At 41.3% G+C, this 17,726-nt stretch overlaps 1 protein-coding gene across 7 annotated transcripts in view; it reads right to left on the bottom strand.

Annotated features, from left to right (window-relative positions):
• Positions 1-17,726, bottom strand: part of shq1 (SHQ1, H/ACA ribonucleoprotein assembly factor) — a 147,635-nt gene that overhangs the window by 33,547 nt on the left and 96,362 nt on the right. For all 7 annotated transcript variants that reach the window (XM_069937027.1, XM_069937024.1, XM_069937025.1 and 4 more), the window contains one exon: positions 13,707-13,827. In XM_069937027.1, the coding sequence (XP_069793128.1) occupies positions 13,707-13,827 (121 nt within the window). The remainder of the gene's footprint in view (positions 1-13,706; positions 13,828-17,726) is intronic.

The following is a 17,726-nucleotide window of genomic DNA, read 5'->3' as shown; positions in this document are numbered from 1 at the left end:
CTCATCAAGGGCTCAGTAGTGGAGAGGGTCAAGAACTTCAAATTCCTGGGTGTCCACATCTCCAAGGATCTGTCCTGGAGCCTCCACGTTGATGCAATCACAAAGAAGGCTCACCAGTGGCTATCCTTTTTGAGGTGCCTGAGGTGGTTCGGTATGTCACCGAAAACTCTCATAAACTTCTATAGGTGCACTGTGGAGAGAATTCTGGCCGGTTGCATCACTGCCTGGTATGGAGGTACCAACTCTATGGACAAGAATAAACTCCAGCAGGTTTTAACTCGGCCTGCAACATTACAGGCACCAGAGTTCACTCCATCAAAGACATTTTTATGAGGTGGTCTCTTAAAAAGCAGCCTCTATCCTCAAAGACCCCCATCACCCAGGACATGCCCTCTTCACTCTACTGGAACTCCCCTCTCCCCCTCCCCCCTCCCCTCCCCTTCCCTGAGACCTCACTGCTTGCAAAACCACATGACCCTCTTACAACAGCAAGTCTTCTGTAGACAATAGGGGGTCACTCTGCTCTTTAATTTGTTGGTTTTGGGTAAACAAGAACCCATCAGTGACCTCTTTGAGCACTCTTTAAAGCTCTTGCAAAAAGCTGTGAGAAGCCACTATGTCTCCAGTATTTCAAATAAGATCTGTTTTAAAGTGTTTGTATGACCTTCTCTAACATACCTTTCCCAATTTATTTCCCAAAAATATTTCTATATACTCTGTCACACTATGGTCTTCCACAGTCAAGGAAGTCAAGGATCCAGTTGCAGAGGGGGAGGTAAAGGTTTTAATGAATGTCACATTTAGTTCTTCAGAAAATTACCTGATCGGTGTGCTAAAATGAGGACTCAGCATCATAAGGACAGCTTCTTCCCCGCTGCCTTACTTTTTGTTCACTATTTTTTTTCCATAATGTCATAAGATGATTATAATATGAATGTTTGCATTATGATGTTGCCACAAACACCAAATTTCATGACTTGTTCATGACATTAAATTCTGATTGTGAAAAACTGTCAAGCTCCATGTATCCTACTCTGACATGGAAAGATGTTGACTAGATAAGGGTGACTAAAAAGCATTGCAAAGATTAAACAAAGATGGAGGTACGATTGATTTGTAAACTGATATGATGAAAGGGAGGACAGGGCTCTCAACTGGGAAAAGAAAGTGAAGACAAGTGCTGTAACATAAATATTTTCCTCAAATGTCATAATTTAATCTTCTTTGGCTTGGCTTGGCGGACGAAGATTTATGGAGGGGGTAAAAAAGTCCACGTCAGCTGCAGGCTCGTTTGTGGCTGACCAGTCCGATGCGGGACAGGCAGACACGATTGCAGCGGTTGCAAGGGAAAATTGGTTGGTTGGGGTTGGGTGTTGGGTTTTTCCTCCTTTGCCTTTTGTCAGTGAGGTGGGCTCTGCGGTCTTCTTCAAAGGAGGCTGCTGCCCGCCAAACTGTGAGGCGCCAAGATGCACGGTTTGAGGCGTTATCAGCCCACTGGCGGTGGTCAATGTGGCAGGCACCAAGAGATTTCTTTAGGCAGTCCTTGTACCTTTTCTTTGGTGCACCTCTGTCACGGTGGCCAGTGGAGAGCTCGCCATATAATACGATCTTGGGAAGGCGATGGTCCTCCATTCTGGAGACGTGACCCATCCAGCGCAGCTGGATCTTCAGCAGCGTGGACTCGATGCTGTCGACCTCTGCCATCTCGAATACCTCGACGTTAGGGGTGTGAGCGCTCCAATGGATGTTGAGGATGGAGCGGAGACAACGCTGGTGGAAGCGTTCTAGGAGCCGTAGGTGGTGCCGGTAGAGGACCCATGATTCGGAGCCGAACAGGAGTGTGGGTATGACAACGGCTCTGTATACGCTTATCTTTGTGAGGTTTTTCAGTTTGTTGTTTTTCCAGACTCTTTTGTGTAGTCTTCCAAAGGCGCTATTTGCCTTGGCGAGTCTGTTGTCTATCTCATTGTCGATCCTTGCATCTGATGAAATGGTGCAGCCGAGATAGGTAAACTGGTTGACCGTTTTGAGTTTTGTGTGCCCGATGGAGATGTGGGGGGGCTGGTAGTCATGGTGGGGAGCTGGCTGATGGAGGACCTCAGTTTTCTTCAGGCTGACTTCCAGGCCAAACATTTTGGCAGTTTCCGCAAAGCAGGACGTCAAGCGCTGAAGAGCTGGCTCTGAATGGGCAACTAAAGCGGCATCATCTGCAAAGAGTAGTTCACGGACAAGTTTCTCTTGTGTCTTGGTGTGAACTTGCAGGCGCCTCAGATTGAAGAGACTGCCATCCGTGCGGTACCGGATGTAAACAGCGTCTTCATTGTTGGGGTCTTTCATGGCTTGGTTCAGCATCATGCTGAAGAAGATTGAAAAGAGGGTTGGTGCGAGAACACAGCCTTGCTTCACGCCATTGTTAATGGAGAAGGGTTCAGAGAGCTCATTGCTGTATCTGACCCGACCTTGTTGGTTTTCGTGCAGTTGGATAATCATGTTGAGGAACTTTGGGGGACATCCGATGCGCTCTAGTATTTGCCAAAGCCCTTTCCTGCTCACGGTGTCGAAGGCTTTGGTGAGGTCAACAAAGGTGATGTAGAGTCCTTTGTTTTGTTCTCTGCACTTTTCTTGGAGCTGTCTGAGGGCAAAGACCATGTCAGTGGTTCCTCTGTTTGCGCGAAAGCCGCACTGTGATTCTGGGAGAATATTCTCAGCGACACTAGGTATTATTTATTCTATTTAGTAGAATCCTAGCGAAGATTTTGCCTGCAATGGAGAGCAACGTGATTCCCCTGTAGTTTGAGCAGTCTGATTTCTCGCCTTTGTTTTTGTACAGGGTGATGATGGTGGCATCACGAAGATCCTGAGGCAGTTTACCTTGGTCCCAACAAAGCTTGAAAAACTCATGCAGTTTGGCATGCAGAGTTTTGCCGCCAGCCTTCCAGACTTCTGGGGGGATTCCATCCATACCTGCTGCTTTGCCACTTTTCAGTTGTTCGATTGCCTTATATGTCTCATCCAGGGTGGGAACCTCATCCAGCTCTAGCCTTAGGGGCTGTTGAGGGAGCTGGAGCAGGGCGGAATCTTGGACTGAGCGGTTGGTACTGAAAAGAGATTGGAAGTGTTCTGACCATCGGTTGAGGATGGAGATCTTGTCGCTGAGGAGGATTTTGCCGTCTGAGCTGCGCAGCGGGCTTTGGACTTGGGGTGAGGGGCCGTACACAGCCTTTAGAGCCTCGTAGAAACCCCTGAAGTCGCCAATGTCCGCGCTGAGCTGTGTTCATAATTTAATAGCACTACCATAAAGGGCAAAGTCACAGCATGTCTCAATAAGTCATCCGATTTTAAACATGATTGATGATGAATGAACATCTTTCACACAAACAGATATGTTTTCATAAATGCCTTTCCATATTATGCCTGCCACATCTACAGCCTGATCATCAGGACCAAAACCACATGCCTGGACAAAGGTATTCTCCTCCAACCTTGCCACTGTCCAACTGTCAATGAAATCCTCATCCCAGGCTCACTCCTCGTTCTGAAGGGGCTTTGACCCAAAACATTAATGCTGTAATTTGAGCACTTTGCCTCTGTCCACCGTAGTAGAGTGGATCTCCCAGAAGCCACCCATTTCAATTCCCCTTCCCTTTCCCTTGCTGACATGTCTGTCCATGATCTCAAGCACTGTCAGACTGAGACCACTCACAAATTGGGAAACAACACCTCATCTTCCGTTTGGGGATCCTCTAACCAGATGGCAATGACATTGACTACTTGGTTTCCGATAAATCTTCTCCCCCCCCCCTACACAATTTTCTTCTTTCCTGTCACCTTCCCCCCTCAACTATCTCTCCTAAACCAATTCTCACCTCTCCCCTTATGATATCCAATTACAGGTAGTCCCATGCAAGTTACATTCACTCGCATATACAACCACATTAAAAAAAAATCTTTATTAAAACTACTGTACAAGTACATATTTTGTATTAAAAGTATATACAGTGGCCCCACTCCTGGCAGCAACCTGAAGTTTCCGCTCTTCGCGGCAGCCCGAGATCCCCACGGTAGCCCAAAAGTCCCCGCTCCTGATGGCAACCCAAGATCCTTGCTGCCCACAGCAGTCCACACCAGAGTCCAATGACTATTATACAGTATACTAGAAGTTCATATGGACATTTGGAATATCTTTATTGAAGGTACTGTATATATTTTTATATTCTTCATTAAAGATTGATTTGTTAAAAATTTTTTTTTTAAAAATTGCTTTAAGAACTCATTAAGTTATGCATGGTGGGACGAACCTGATTTGCGTCCAATCTGATTCCGACCAATCCATTGGTCCCAATTACAGTCATAAGTTGGGGACCACCTGTAACACCTTTTGTTAGTCAAGTCTCCTCCCCGGGCCAGTCTTCAATCTTTATTTTTACATCTTCCTGTTCTTTGCTTATTTAATATATCTTTACCTCCTATGGATGTTGCGAGACAGGCTAAGTTCTTACATTAATTCTGTTGCCTTTCCACAGATGCTGTGTGACCAGCTGGTTTCGAGGGATTTCGACTTTAATTTTGATGAATCATGCGTCGTCCTGGCTATCGTCCTGCGCCTATGAACCAAAGCTCACGAGTAAAGCCAATCCCTCTATCCAATTAAACAAGAGTTTCTGTTTACTGATCACTTTTCCTTTGGTAACCAGCACTGGAACATTTACCATTCTCATTATACTCAAGTCTCTCTGTACCATTCCTGATTAAAAACTCCTGATCCCCCCACATTGCTAATCGCAACATACTTTCCATTCATGGCTTCAGTTTCTTGTATACTCTCCTCTATCCCAGTACGGTTAATCATGCCTTCTGCCAGAAATGTCCAAATCCCTTGAATACCTTCTAATCATCCTTCTACCTCTCCACCCCCAAGACCAACCAAACATCACTTCCCATTCCTCTTTCTTCATATAACCATTTACGGAGCGGGAACAGGCCATGTCAGCCTTTTGAGTCATGTGGTTACCTCTCCCAACAACTGTACATCTGCTTGGCTTTGGTCATGCCTCCATAAGTTATTTGAAGCACAAGGGAACTTGCTCAATTCTACATTACTGTGGCACAAGTAGATGTTATTTTTCTTGCATTTACAAAAGGGCCTCAACAAGAAAGGTAAGCTTTTAAGCTAGATATATTCACAATATGCAAACAATAGATGTATGAAAATCAAAACAAAACAGCACATGCTGTAAATCTGAAAGAAAAACAGGAATCACTCAGTGGATTGGGTTACATCCATGAATGGAGAAGACCTCAGTTGACTAAAAAGAGAGAAAACATTGGCTTTCAAGCAGCACTGAAGGTGGGTGAAGGATGGATAGAAGCAGAGAAAAAGGCCTGATAGGTTCTAATCAAATGGGTTAATGTGGCAATTAAAAGTCCAACTGGTCGATTCTTCCAGTCACCTTCCTGTGATTTTTGCCACTTTATTCTCATCATTGGTGTGGCTTGGCCTTAGTGCAATGTGCTCCTCCACTTTGTTCACATGGCTTTCTTTGACATCTTCTCTGAAGGCTGACTCAAAATATTTGTTTAATTTCTCAACTCCTGTCTCTGTTTGGAAGCGACATTTACCTTCTGCTGATTATTCCATTTTTATGGAAGCTTTTATAGTCTCAATTTGCATTCTATTTTCCCTTTCATTATTCATCCTTCTTTGCTGAATTATGAAATGTTCTCTATCCTTGTGCTTACTGCATTTGTTGTCAACACTTCAAGATGATTACATTGATCAAATATCTCTTTAACTTCCCTTGATAGGGGTAGTTCAACCTGTATTTCGGATGCAGCCTTCAGATATACTTTGGTATAACTTGTCACAGCGTTGCGCTAACCTCTATGCTAATCACGCTGCCCTATAGGAAGATTATAATCTATGACAGTCCCAACAAACCAAATTTGAATCCAGTACTGGCTATAAGGAGTTTGCACGTTCTCCCCGTGTCTGCGTGTGTTTCCTTCAGGCACTCCGGTTTCTTCCCACTTTTCATAGGTTAATTGGGGTCATAGGTTAATTGGAGTATTGGGCAGCATATAGGCTCATTGTCCAGAAGAGCCTGTTACCATACTGTATGTCTAAATTAAATGAGAACAACTGGAGTGGAAGGGATGCAAAAAAAAACAAAAACAGGGGAACGCAGCAAGCCAAGCAGCATCTCCAGAGGTACAGGAATGGTGACCTTACATCAGGACTGACTGCAGAGGGATGGTTGTCAGTATCAAAAGGGAGAGGCAAGTCAAGGACTGGCAGGTGACAAGTGGGGGAAGGTGAAGGATATATGGAGCCAGATGAGATGGAGGTATACATGAGGGACAACAGTGACGGGCAGAAAGAGGGAGGGGTAGTTGGAGCCAGATGAGGGTGAGAATGGTGGAGGTTGAGACAGAAAGTTGAAGGTGATGTGGAGACACAAGTGTCTGATAAGGAAGTTGATAAGTGGAACCAGATAGGTTTGATGGGGAGATGGAACAAAACTGAGCAATAGGGGACTGATGAAGGGAATGTTGGAAAAAGCTTGGGGGAGGGGGGATTGGCTTGAGAGAAGCTGGATCGCTAGAAGCTAAGAGAAAGGAACACAGGGGAAGTGGATTGATTTACTTGATTTGAGGCAAAGCTGTCATTGATCTGTACCTGTCTTGAATTCACTGGCTTAGAATTTTAGCAAAATAAAGCTACGTGGCTTTGCGGTTTGAGAGTTCCTTGGAATGGATGGAATTAAGGTCCGGCAGTTTCTTGTTAAAAATAAATTTAGTTCACTGGCGGCCTCTGCTGTCAAAAAATAGAAATTGAACTATTTTTCTTGCTCATTGCATCATTGTTTGGAAGTTGAAGAACCAGCTGTTTTTTCCCCAAATAAACACAAGATCATTCTTGAGGCATTACCCATTTCTAACATTTAATTGAGAGAATTTTTGAATTGATTTTTGTTAGCAAAGTCCAGTAATAGTTTGCATCTACAAGAAAGTGTTGATACAATGCAAATTTTTGGAGTGACTGACCACACAAACAAAACTACAAACTTGATCAACATCCTGATTATTAACCCATGTCCACCTCAAAGCCAGTTATATATAACTCACTTCCACAATGGCTATTTGAAACCAAGTTCTGTATTTTAACACAATACAATGAGAGATCAATGTTTCCACTCTAGAGAAATCTCCCTATTCCCCATTCACCCTGCTCCCTCACACCCACCCCCCACCAAAATTACTATAGAGAAAGCTGTCAAAACCAAACTGCATCTGTGCAAATTATCCTTCAAGAATAATTCTTTTAAGGCCCTGCAAGAATAACATGATGTAACTGCCCTGTAAAAACAAAGTGAAACCAATGCAATATCATAATGGATTTACAATTTCAACCTTCCTCAACAGTAAATAACACTCAACATACATCAAAGTTTTGTAGACCTTGTTTTCTCTGAACTGATTTATTGCAGCTTTTAAATCCATTTTGATACAAAGGTGAAATATTTCTCTTTTAAATAAATGATAATGCTGAATTGAACGAAAGAGATATCAGAGAATCCAGGAACTGAGCAGCTTGTTGATTTATATGCAATAGACTCAAGTGAGTACTTCCACCAATCAATAGTGATTTATTTTACCAGATGCGCTTTCAGTGAACTGATGTGTGCAGTGGAATGAAGCTTGAGCCTTTACCTACATCAATACTGCATAAGCAGTTGAGGATCAAAATATAATTTTAGATGGCCAGTTAATTAATGTTCATTGTCAGTGCAAATTTTCTAGAAAACATTTGTCCATAGATTTTAGAAAAAAAACAAGCATTTTTTACATTGCTGAAAGAATTATGAAAAAGAATATGTCATGTCTTTTTTGAGAGAAAAAGAATCTTGCATTGAGCTTTTAATCTTTCTTTCACCTCTGCTTCTCATCGAAAGAAATTATTCATCAAGCAGTCATCTAGTTTCAGATTTATTGTCAGTGTACATACACGACATGTACACTGACATACAACATACACATACAACTCTGAGATACTTTTTCCTGCAGGCCAGAGAGAATTATCACTTATTGGTAGTACATGAAAAAACTGTACACAATGTACAAATGTAAACAACTGGCTGTGCAATAGAGAGGAGGGGAAAAAAAAGTGCAAAATAAGAGTCCTTAAATTAGTTCCAGATTGAGTTTGTTGTTGAGGAGTCTGATGGAGGAGGGGTAGCAGCTGTTCCTGAACCTGCTGGTACGAGTCTTGTGACTTATCTCTCTTTCCTGATGGCAGCAGCGAGAATAGAGCAGGTGCTAGGTGGTGTGGATTCTTGAGGCTTGTTGCTGCTGTCCGATGGAAGCGTTCCCCATAGATGTTCTTGATCGTGGGAAGGGCTATGTTCACTACCTTTTGTATGGCTTTGCGCTCATACCAAACCCCTGAGGGAGTAAATGCACTGACATGCTTTCTTCACAATGCCATTAATGTGTTGGCTCCAGGAAAGATTCTCCAAGATAGTAACTCCCAAGAACTTAAATTTGCTCATCCTCTCTACCTCAGATCCCTCAATGATCACTGGATCATACACATCTGTATTTCCCTTACTGAAATCAACAATCAGCTCCTTGGTTTTGGTGACATTGAGTGTGAGTTTATTGTTGGTGCACCATTCAACCAAGTTTTCAATCTCCCACCTGAATGGTGACCCATTTTTATACAACCGACTACTGTGGTATCATCAGCGAATTTGTGGATGGTATTGTTGTCGTACCGAGCCACAGTCATAGGTATAAACTGAGTAGAGCAGGGGACTAAGAACGTAGCCCTATGGTGCTCCGATAATGATGGAGATTGTGGAGGAGATGTACTTACCAATCCTTACTGATTGTGGTCTGGAGGTGAGGAAATCTATGATCCAATTATACAGTGGGGTGTTGAGCCCCAGATCTTAGAGTTTACTGATCAGTTTTGAGAGGATGGTGTTAAATGCTGAACTGTAATCGATAAAGAGCATCCTAATGTATGCACTTTTGCTGTCTAGGTGTTTCAGGGCTTTGTGTTGAGCCAGTGAGATGGCATCTGTTGTAGACCTTTTGCTACAATAGATAAATCAGAACGGATCCATATTGCCACTCAGACAGGAGCTGATATGCTTCAACACCAGCCTTTCAAAACATTCATCACTGTTGATGTGAGTGCCACTGGTTGATTGTTATTTAGACTGGTCACCACAGTCTTCTTCGACATCTGTTTGAAACAAGTGGGTACCAATCCCTGCCAAAGTGAGATGTTGAAGATATCTGTGAATACATTGGTAAGTTAGTCAGCACAGTTTTAATTCTTGGTCGGTTACTCCTTCTGGACCAGATGTTTCCTTGGATTCACGCTTCTGAAGGCAGCCTGCACATCATCTTTGGATAGGGACAAGAGAGGATCATCAGGGGACATGGGGGTGCACTGTAGTGGTTCTTTCTTGTTCTTGTGGTCGAATCGGTTGTAGAAGGCATTGAGTTTGTCAGGGAGTGAAGATTTACTGTCTCCTACTGCACCAGATTTTGTTTTCTAGCAGCTATTTAGGCCATACCACAGATGTCTGGTATCCTTTGCTGTTTCCATTTTCACCCAGAAACTCCACTTTGCCTGGGAGATGGCTTTCCACAGGTCATACCTGCTCCTTCTGTAGTGATCTGAATATCCAGACTTAAATGCTTGTCATCTGGCTCTCAGCAGGTTCTCGATTTCATTGTTCATTCAGAGCTTCTGGTTGGAGAAAACTCTGAATAATTTGGTGGGGATACATTCTTGCACAGCTGTTTTGATAAAGTCTGTGATAGCCCTGGTGAAATCATTCACATCCTCAGCTGAGTCCTTGAACACCCCCAATCTGCTGAGTCGAGAAGTCCTGCAATTGTTCTTCAGCCTCCTGTGGCCACAGTCTAGGTGTTCTGATCTCCAGAGCCTCTCTTTTTAGGCACTGTCTGTATGAAGGCAGAAGGAGCATAGCCAGGTGATCTGACTTATCAAAATGAAGTCTCAGGAAAGAACGGTATGCCTTCTTTATCTTGGTGTTGCAGTGATTGTGTGTGCTGGGATCTATGGTACAGCAGGTTACATGCTTTTTGTAGCCAGGCATGACTTTCTTGAGACAGGCCTGGTTAGTTTCTGACTAAGATTTGTAGTTTGTTGGTATGGGCTGTCTCTTGTCTACTGTCCACATCATGCAGCTTCGGAAGTGCCTGTTTGTAATCGGTATTAAGAGGGATATAAACTCCAGTGAGAATCAAGATTTGCTCTAAGGAAGTAGAGCAGGAGGTTAACATAACTCCAATGACTGTGCACCATCCTGTATTAACGAAAAAGTACACACTGCCCCCTCTCACATTTCCATAATCAGAGTTCCGATCCAGTCTATGTGAAACAGTCTGGTCAGGTATTGGTTGCCTGAGGTGTTCTCTGTTAGCCAGGTCTTGGTGAAAAGAGATTTGTATGTAGATTCTGTAATTGTATGCAGTTCGGTTGATTGAGTGAGTGAAAACCTGGCAAATGGATTTTAAGGTAGGAAAGTGTGAGATCACAGAACTACAAGAGAACCTAAAGGCAATGTGTTTCTAAATGGAAAAAGACTGCAGTTGAGTGAATGGACTTGGGTGTTCTTGCACACAAATGGCAAAATGGGATCATGCAGTTACAACAAATGGTTAAAAAGGCAAATGGTTCATTGGCATTTATAATTTTACAGGGTGAATAGTTCTGAGAGAACTAGGCACAGTTTTGATTCTCTTGTTAAAAGAAAGAACATGTTGGGATGAGAGGCCATTGCAAAGATATTCACCAGGAAATTAGGCTCTTCACCTCAATTAATTAAAATTTTAACTACCAAGTGGTGCTAGTTGAAAGAAAACTGTTTACTGTTCACTGCAACAAGCCAATAATGGCAATCTTATAAGTCTAACTCCCTCTGTTAATAAAGTAAATGAAAACATGAGCCAAAACCAGTGCAGAGGCATATTAACTCTTAAAGGAATGGGATTCTATGACCAGAAGTAGACCGTAAAAATTGAGGTGCAATAATGGGATGATTTTAAATATCATACAAGGTGCAGAAGAGAAAAGGAAAGGTTAGATCAAGAAAGAAAGATACATTTCTAAAGCATTTTCAAACTTGACATTATAAATTTCACATTTTTAAAACTTAGCCAAATATTTAAAAAATTGATCAAATAAGGCAATGCATTGGGAAGTGTTAATTTTTATTATCAGAGGTTCATTGCTAGGAATCAGCAGTTAAAGTACTAAAAGCAGAATTTAGGTGCTGCTCACTGGCTTTAGACGATTGTGATATATGTGCATAGGTTTAAAAACTTGCTTACACCCATCCAAACACAGACCTACTTGCATACAAAAACGTACCTACTGTCATGGATGCAGGATTGATAAACATTTGAAGCTTAAATGTCCAAAGAGGTGGACAGCATCCATCTTGGGTAATATGGCAAGTAATACTTGTACAAGAAAACAGCCAGGGCCAATACCATTCAATGGATTATACAGCCAGGGCCAATGCCATTCAATGGATTATACAGCCAGGGCCAATGCCATTCAATGGATTATACAGCCAGGGCCAATGCCATTCAATGGATTATACAGCCAGGGCCAATGCCATTCAATGGATCATACAGCCAGGGCCAATGCCATTCAATGGATCATACAGCCAGGGCCAATGCCAATCAATGGATTATACAGCCAGGGCCAATGCCAATCAATGGATCATACAGCCAGGGCCAATGCCATTCAATGGATCATACAGCCAGGGCCAATGCCATTCAATGGATCATACAGCCAGGGCCAATGCCATTCAATGGATTATACAGCCAGGGCCAATGCCAATCAATGGATTATACAGCCAGGGCCAATGCCAATCAATGGATCATACAGCCAGGGCCAATGCCATTCAATGGATTATACAGCCAGGGCCAATGCCATTCAATGGATTATTCAGCCAGGGCCAATACCATTTAATGGATCATACAGCCAGGGCCAATGCCATTCAATGGATTATACAGCCAGGGCCAATGCCATTCAATGGATTGTACAGCCAGGGCCAATGCCATTCAATGGATTATACAGCCAGGACCAATGCCATTCAATGGATTATACAGCCAGGGCCAATACCATTCAATGGATTATACAGCCAGGGCCAATGCCATTCAATGGATTATACAGCCAGGGCCAATGCCATTCAATGGATTATACAGCCAGGGCCAATGCCAATCAATGGATTATACAGCCAGGGCCAATGCCATTCAATGGATTATCACTGTTGAATCCCCCCACAATTGATAATCTGGTGGGTGGGGTGATGATTATCATTGGACAAAAACTTATCTCGTTTAACCAAGCAAAACTATGTCTGTAATAAGTGAGAAACAAAATAAGTAAACCACCAGCCAACTCCTAATCTTCTCCATCACAAATTTGGCACTAGAACCATTTATTTGAATATGCAGGAAGTACACTGCAGAAACTAACTAAAGTTTCTTTGACAACATCTGCCAAGATGACGACATAAACTCCCTGGAAGGAAATCATGCCGTAATTGCATAAGAAGGTCACCACTTTCAAAGGCCTTTACTGTTACACTCATTGTCCATTTGGTAGAACATCTCCAATCCAACCTAATCATTTGGTCAAATTTCTGGAACAAGAACTGCAATACCACACAGTTTATAACCAACTTCTTAAATAAATTTAGAAATGAGTAATAAATGCCTTTGTTACATAGAAATGCTGGAGGAACTCAGCCGGTCTCGCAGCATTCATAGGAGGTTAAGATATATAACTGGTGTAAATTGGGTGGCACGGACTCATAGGACTGAATTGGCCTGTTACTGCGCTATATGTCTAAATTTAAATTTTATTCATAAATGGCTTTGGTTTCGCCATGATACTTATGAATTAATTAAAACATTATCAAAGCTAATCTGAGAGCACTGAATCACAAGACCTTTGTACTTTTTAACATTTTGCATATAATCTTAACTTTGATTTAAGAGAATAATTATGCCCCTCTAGTTGTGCACCTTTTCATCCTCATAGAGTACAAACCTTGAGATATTTTGGCACGTATTCATATTCCAATGTGAGGTCAGTAATTGAAACTGAAGACTGCTTGCATAGATTTCACACGAGCTTTCCAAAGCTGTCACTTTCGTCATGGCTTCCTTCCTCTGATAAGCTGACAACCAGTCTAAAACCTTTGACTGCAGTCTAGTTACTTGCCAAGCTTTCAGTTGTATTTCAGTACCTTTGCAGCATCAAACGTACGAAGCTCAAAATGACAATTGCTACTGCCAACGTTGTATGAAAATACTGAGCAGCAAAGAAATTTCTGACAGACTTTCAAGCCAGCAGTAAAATTACTTCTAGAGAAAAAAAGGGAAGTTGAACAGAAATAGCAACCTGGAGCACTCAAAAGATTGTATATTTTTTAAAAATCATATGGCAAACATCACAACAATAAATATAAAATGACACGTTGGCAGTCACAAAACTTTTCCTTATACATATTCAAATAGGTCTCTAATTCAATGCGATGTCATCTAGAAACATGCAAATTTAAGTAAATATGTGGATTGTCTGATAGAAACGGTCCTTATAGAGATAACCCAATTGTGTGTTTTTTAAAAAAAGTTACATGACTTACTTCACTTTCTGTATCCAAATGCAGTAGTCTGTGATGTAAAGATCATTGAGGAGATAGGCAGGGTCACTCTCCCTGAAGATTTTGTGGATGGCCAGCAAACATTTCAAAACAGCAGACTTGCCTAGTTTAAAAGAGAACAAAATTGTTTCAGAAAACCCAAAATAAATCTATTTTCATTTATGTGTAGGAAAATGTAGTACAATGTAACTTCCATTTCAATCAGCTGTACCATAACTGAACCCTAATTCTGATTCTTCAATTTTTATTCAGTTTCACAAAAGAATCCCTGAAATACACAAATGCCCATGTAGTGGCGAAAGAAACTATAAACCTGTGATCATTAAATACTTCACTCCAGAATGTATCACCAATTTAGGTGACGGGATATAAATAGTACGAGAACCTTGGTTGATAATCCAAGGTAATTTTTGGATTCCTACTTTGGCTGAATTCATATTGGTGAACTTAATGATGACACACTAAAGGTCATTCAATGCCACCTGAAGGAATGAAGTTGATCAGTTGTCTCCAGAACTCAAAGTGGTGGGGATATACAAGTGCAAAACTGCTCATGGTTCATTGGAACAGATAACTCACCAAGGTAAAATATTCTCAATAACTCAGTTGAAAGAGGATTAATAGAGACTCATCAATTAAATGTCTCAATCAATAAGGATCTATGAACAAGATATCAAAAAGTCTCTGCATTACTATTAGAAAATGTTAATGCAATATTGACCAGACGTGGTAAGGGTTAATTTTTAGTGAAATGGAGACGAAGCAAAAGATTTGTATCTGTATCATATCCACACACAATAAGTGATTCAAAAGCAAATTTAGTATTTTCTAAAGTGTAGTGACTGCTGTCCTGCAAGAAACATGGCAGAATGTCTCTCACAGATTGTGAAAATATTTTATTCACCATTCACAATGACATTAACATTTTTAAGTTATTAGAACACTGGAAAATACTTCAAATATTTAAATACATTTTAAGTAATTTTAAAAACCCATAACTTTCTTTACTCAATTGTTCCTTTCCACTGAAGTGAATGGAGTTGCTAAAGACATGCAAAGATTAATGCCCCCAATTGTTTAGCATCTGGATTCCCCATTGAAACTGCTGAAAAGCTGCAAATTCCACTATTCCATGGGGATTCCAATGTCAGAACACATTCAGAATGACAGCAGTGAGAACCACACACCAAGTTCAAGCCCACATGCATGCGCACCCCTCAGAAAGGTTCCAGAGAGTCAATCTGGCCATTCCACAAAACAAATCTAGTGCATTTTCATATACTATCAAATCAACTTTTCAGTTACTCTATTTGTCTCTCATGTTAACATTTATTTTGGCCACCTCACAAATTAATTTATTTCTACCTCATGGTGCTGCTGTCTGTGTGTAGCAGTATTTCCTCAAAGGTTTGCGTTGTGAAGCCCTGCTTCAGCAGTGATTAGCCATGCCAGGAAGATGATTCAAGAGTCATGTGGATGGCATATTGCACTTAAACTTGAGACATTAAACTGATGCCTCACAGGAAAGCACTTGCCTATCCTGGGTGGCATTCCTCTGTTCCACCAACATGCCCAAGTAAATTGCCTGGTAATCTTCCCTTTTCAGGACATCAAGTTGTACAAGAAATCTTCCCAAAGGGAAAAAAAAATCATTATTATCAACTTCTTCAGTGCATTTGGAAGATGTGATAAATTATCAAATGATGCAAGTTCTTTCAAAGATGTTTGGCCAAATCTTACTACTCAAAGGATAGTCTGTTCACAGCGCAGACCACTACTAAAATGATGAATCAGCCAGGAAAATTCAAAGGGTGATGACGCATATTAAGAGTTACATATCTCCCGAAGTTGCAGTCAAATTGTTCTGCTTCACCGTTTGCTTTGAGCCAAAGGTAGCCAACCTGAATTTGCAGTAGTTGGCCACTAAACTCATCACCGAGAGTTAAACATTAGACATAGACTTGGTTAGATTGTGTAATTGTTAAAGTAATGCCAATTAATCTTGAACCCACCTCAAGCACCTCATTCTTGTTGGAGATTTGCCACACTTTCACACACATCCTTGTCTTTTGACTCTCTTGATTTAATCTTCTTCTACACATAATTTCATGCTAACTAACTCACCCACATTTGTTTCCATACTCTTTTTACTGTTGTAAAATCTCACCAGTTAAGGGAATGTTTTGTTCTTCTCGCCACTCTCTGCTTACCCAGTTATTTTTCTGTCTAGATTGTTCTTAGTTCATATCAGCAGTAAACAACAATAGAAATGATATTTGGGAAAACATTTCAGCATTTCAAGATATAAGTGCCTGACATAAGACACCTGGTTTAGAAGGATTTAGCTATTTTTATCTTTAAAAAACACATTAGGAACATAAATTACTGCTCATTTTAATGCAACGAACAAAACATTTTTTGTAGTAAATTTCCTGGGGATCAGATACAGATAATTCCTATTCAAAGCAAACTTGAATTTGATTTTTATTTGCATTGATTAGTTCACAACATTTTCAAACAACTTAGCTGGAAAATATAACACTGAAAGCCTAGGCTACCATAGTGGATAGTAAGCTCCGCTTAAGTAGTTGTTATTAAACTCGACAGCAGTGGTTCTCCACTCATATACCACTTTAAGTAATTCCTATGCCACTAGGGCTCTGCGGTTAATAAGGGATTGCTTAAGGTGGTATATGTGTGGAAAGAAAAAGCTTGAAAACCACTGTTTTAATCATACCTAATTGACTTGTTATGTGCATGGTTTCGTAACTCCAAAGGAAATGGGCTAATGACAATTTTTCTCAAGCAAAATATTTCAGTAACAATGGAGTCTAGAGCAACTTCCCTTCCCACTCGCATACCACCTTACTAATCACAGAGCACAGATGGCGTAGGGATTACTTAAAGTGGTATGTGAGTGGAAAGAAAAAGGTTGAGAACCACTGCTCTACAGGTTTTCAATGTGACCCTGGGATAAGGAGGGAAATGTGCCTGGCTCCCCCACTAATTCATCATGATCTGGCTTACTTTTGCTTGAAAGTGATGCAGCTGCAGAGTTCAAGTCAAGTAACATGTTGCAACACCGGCACATGTTCATCTTTGGCTTCGTGGTTTGATACGACCACAACACCATCTACAAATTCGCTGATAATACTATGGTAGTGGATTGTATAAAAAGGGGTGATGAGTCAGCATACAGGAGGGAGATTGAAAACTTGGCTGAATGGTGCACCAACAACAACCTTGCACTCAATGCCACCAAAACCAAGGAGCTGATGGTTGACTTCAGGATGGGGAAACCAGAGCTATATAATTCAGTGATCATTGGGGGATCAGTGGTGGAGAGGGTGAGCAAATTTTAGTTCTTTTGAGTCACCATCTTGAAGGACCTTTCCTGAATCCAATCCAACACACTAATGGCATCTTGAATAAAGAAATCAGCACCTCTACTTCCTCAGGAGTTTGCAGAGGTTTGCTATGATATCGGAAACCCTGGCAAATTTCTACAGGTGTATAGTGGAAAGTGTGTGGACTGGCTGCATAACTGGTATAGGGACACCAAAAGCTCTGCAAAAGGACATCACAGGCAAAACCTCCCTACCATCGACAGGGAACGCTGCCATCAGAGAGGAGCTGCAATCATTAAGAAGCCACATTACTCAGCACATACTCTGTTCTCACTGCTCCCATTAGCAAAGAGGTATAGATGCCACAAGACTCGCACCACTACATTCAGGAACAGCATCAGACTCCTCAACAACAAACTCAATCAGGGACTCATTTAAGGACTCTTACTTCTGCATTTATTGATTTTTTTCTCTCTGTTTTGCACAGTTCAGTTTGTTTACATTTCTTTATTGTTTACATATGTACTTCGAGTTCAGTTTTGTTAAAAACACTACCAATAAGTGGTAATTCTGCCTTGCCCTCAGGAAAAAGAATCTCAGGGTTGTATGTGATGTCTTGTATACTCCAACAATAAATCTGAACTTTGAACTTAAT

This window comes from Narcine bancroftii, chromosome 5, assembly GCF_036971445.1.
Source record: "Narcine bancroftii isolate sNarBan1 chromosome 5, sNarBan1.hap1, whole genome shotgun sequence".
In the NCBI taxonomy this organism is placed as follows: domain Eukaryota; kingdom Metazoa; phylum Chordata; class Chondrichthyes; order Torpediniformes; family Narcinidae; genus Narcine; species Narcine bancroftii.
Note: the sequence above shows the minus strand (reverse complement) of the source record. Positions and strands in the feature narration are given on the sequence as shown.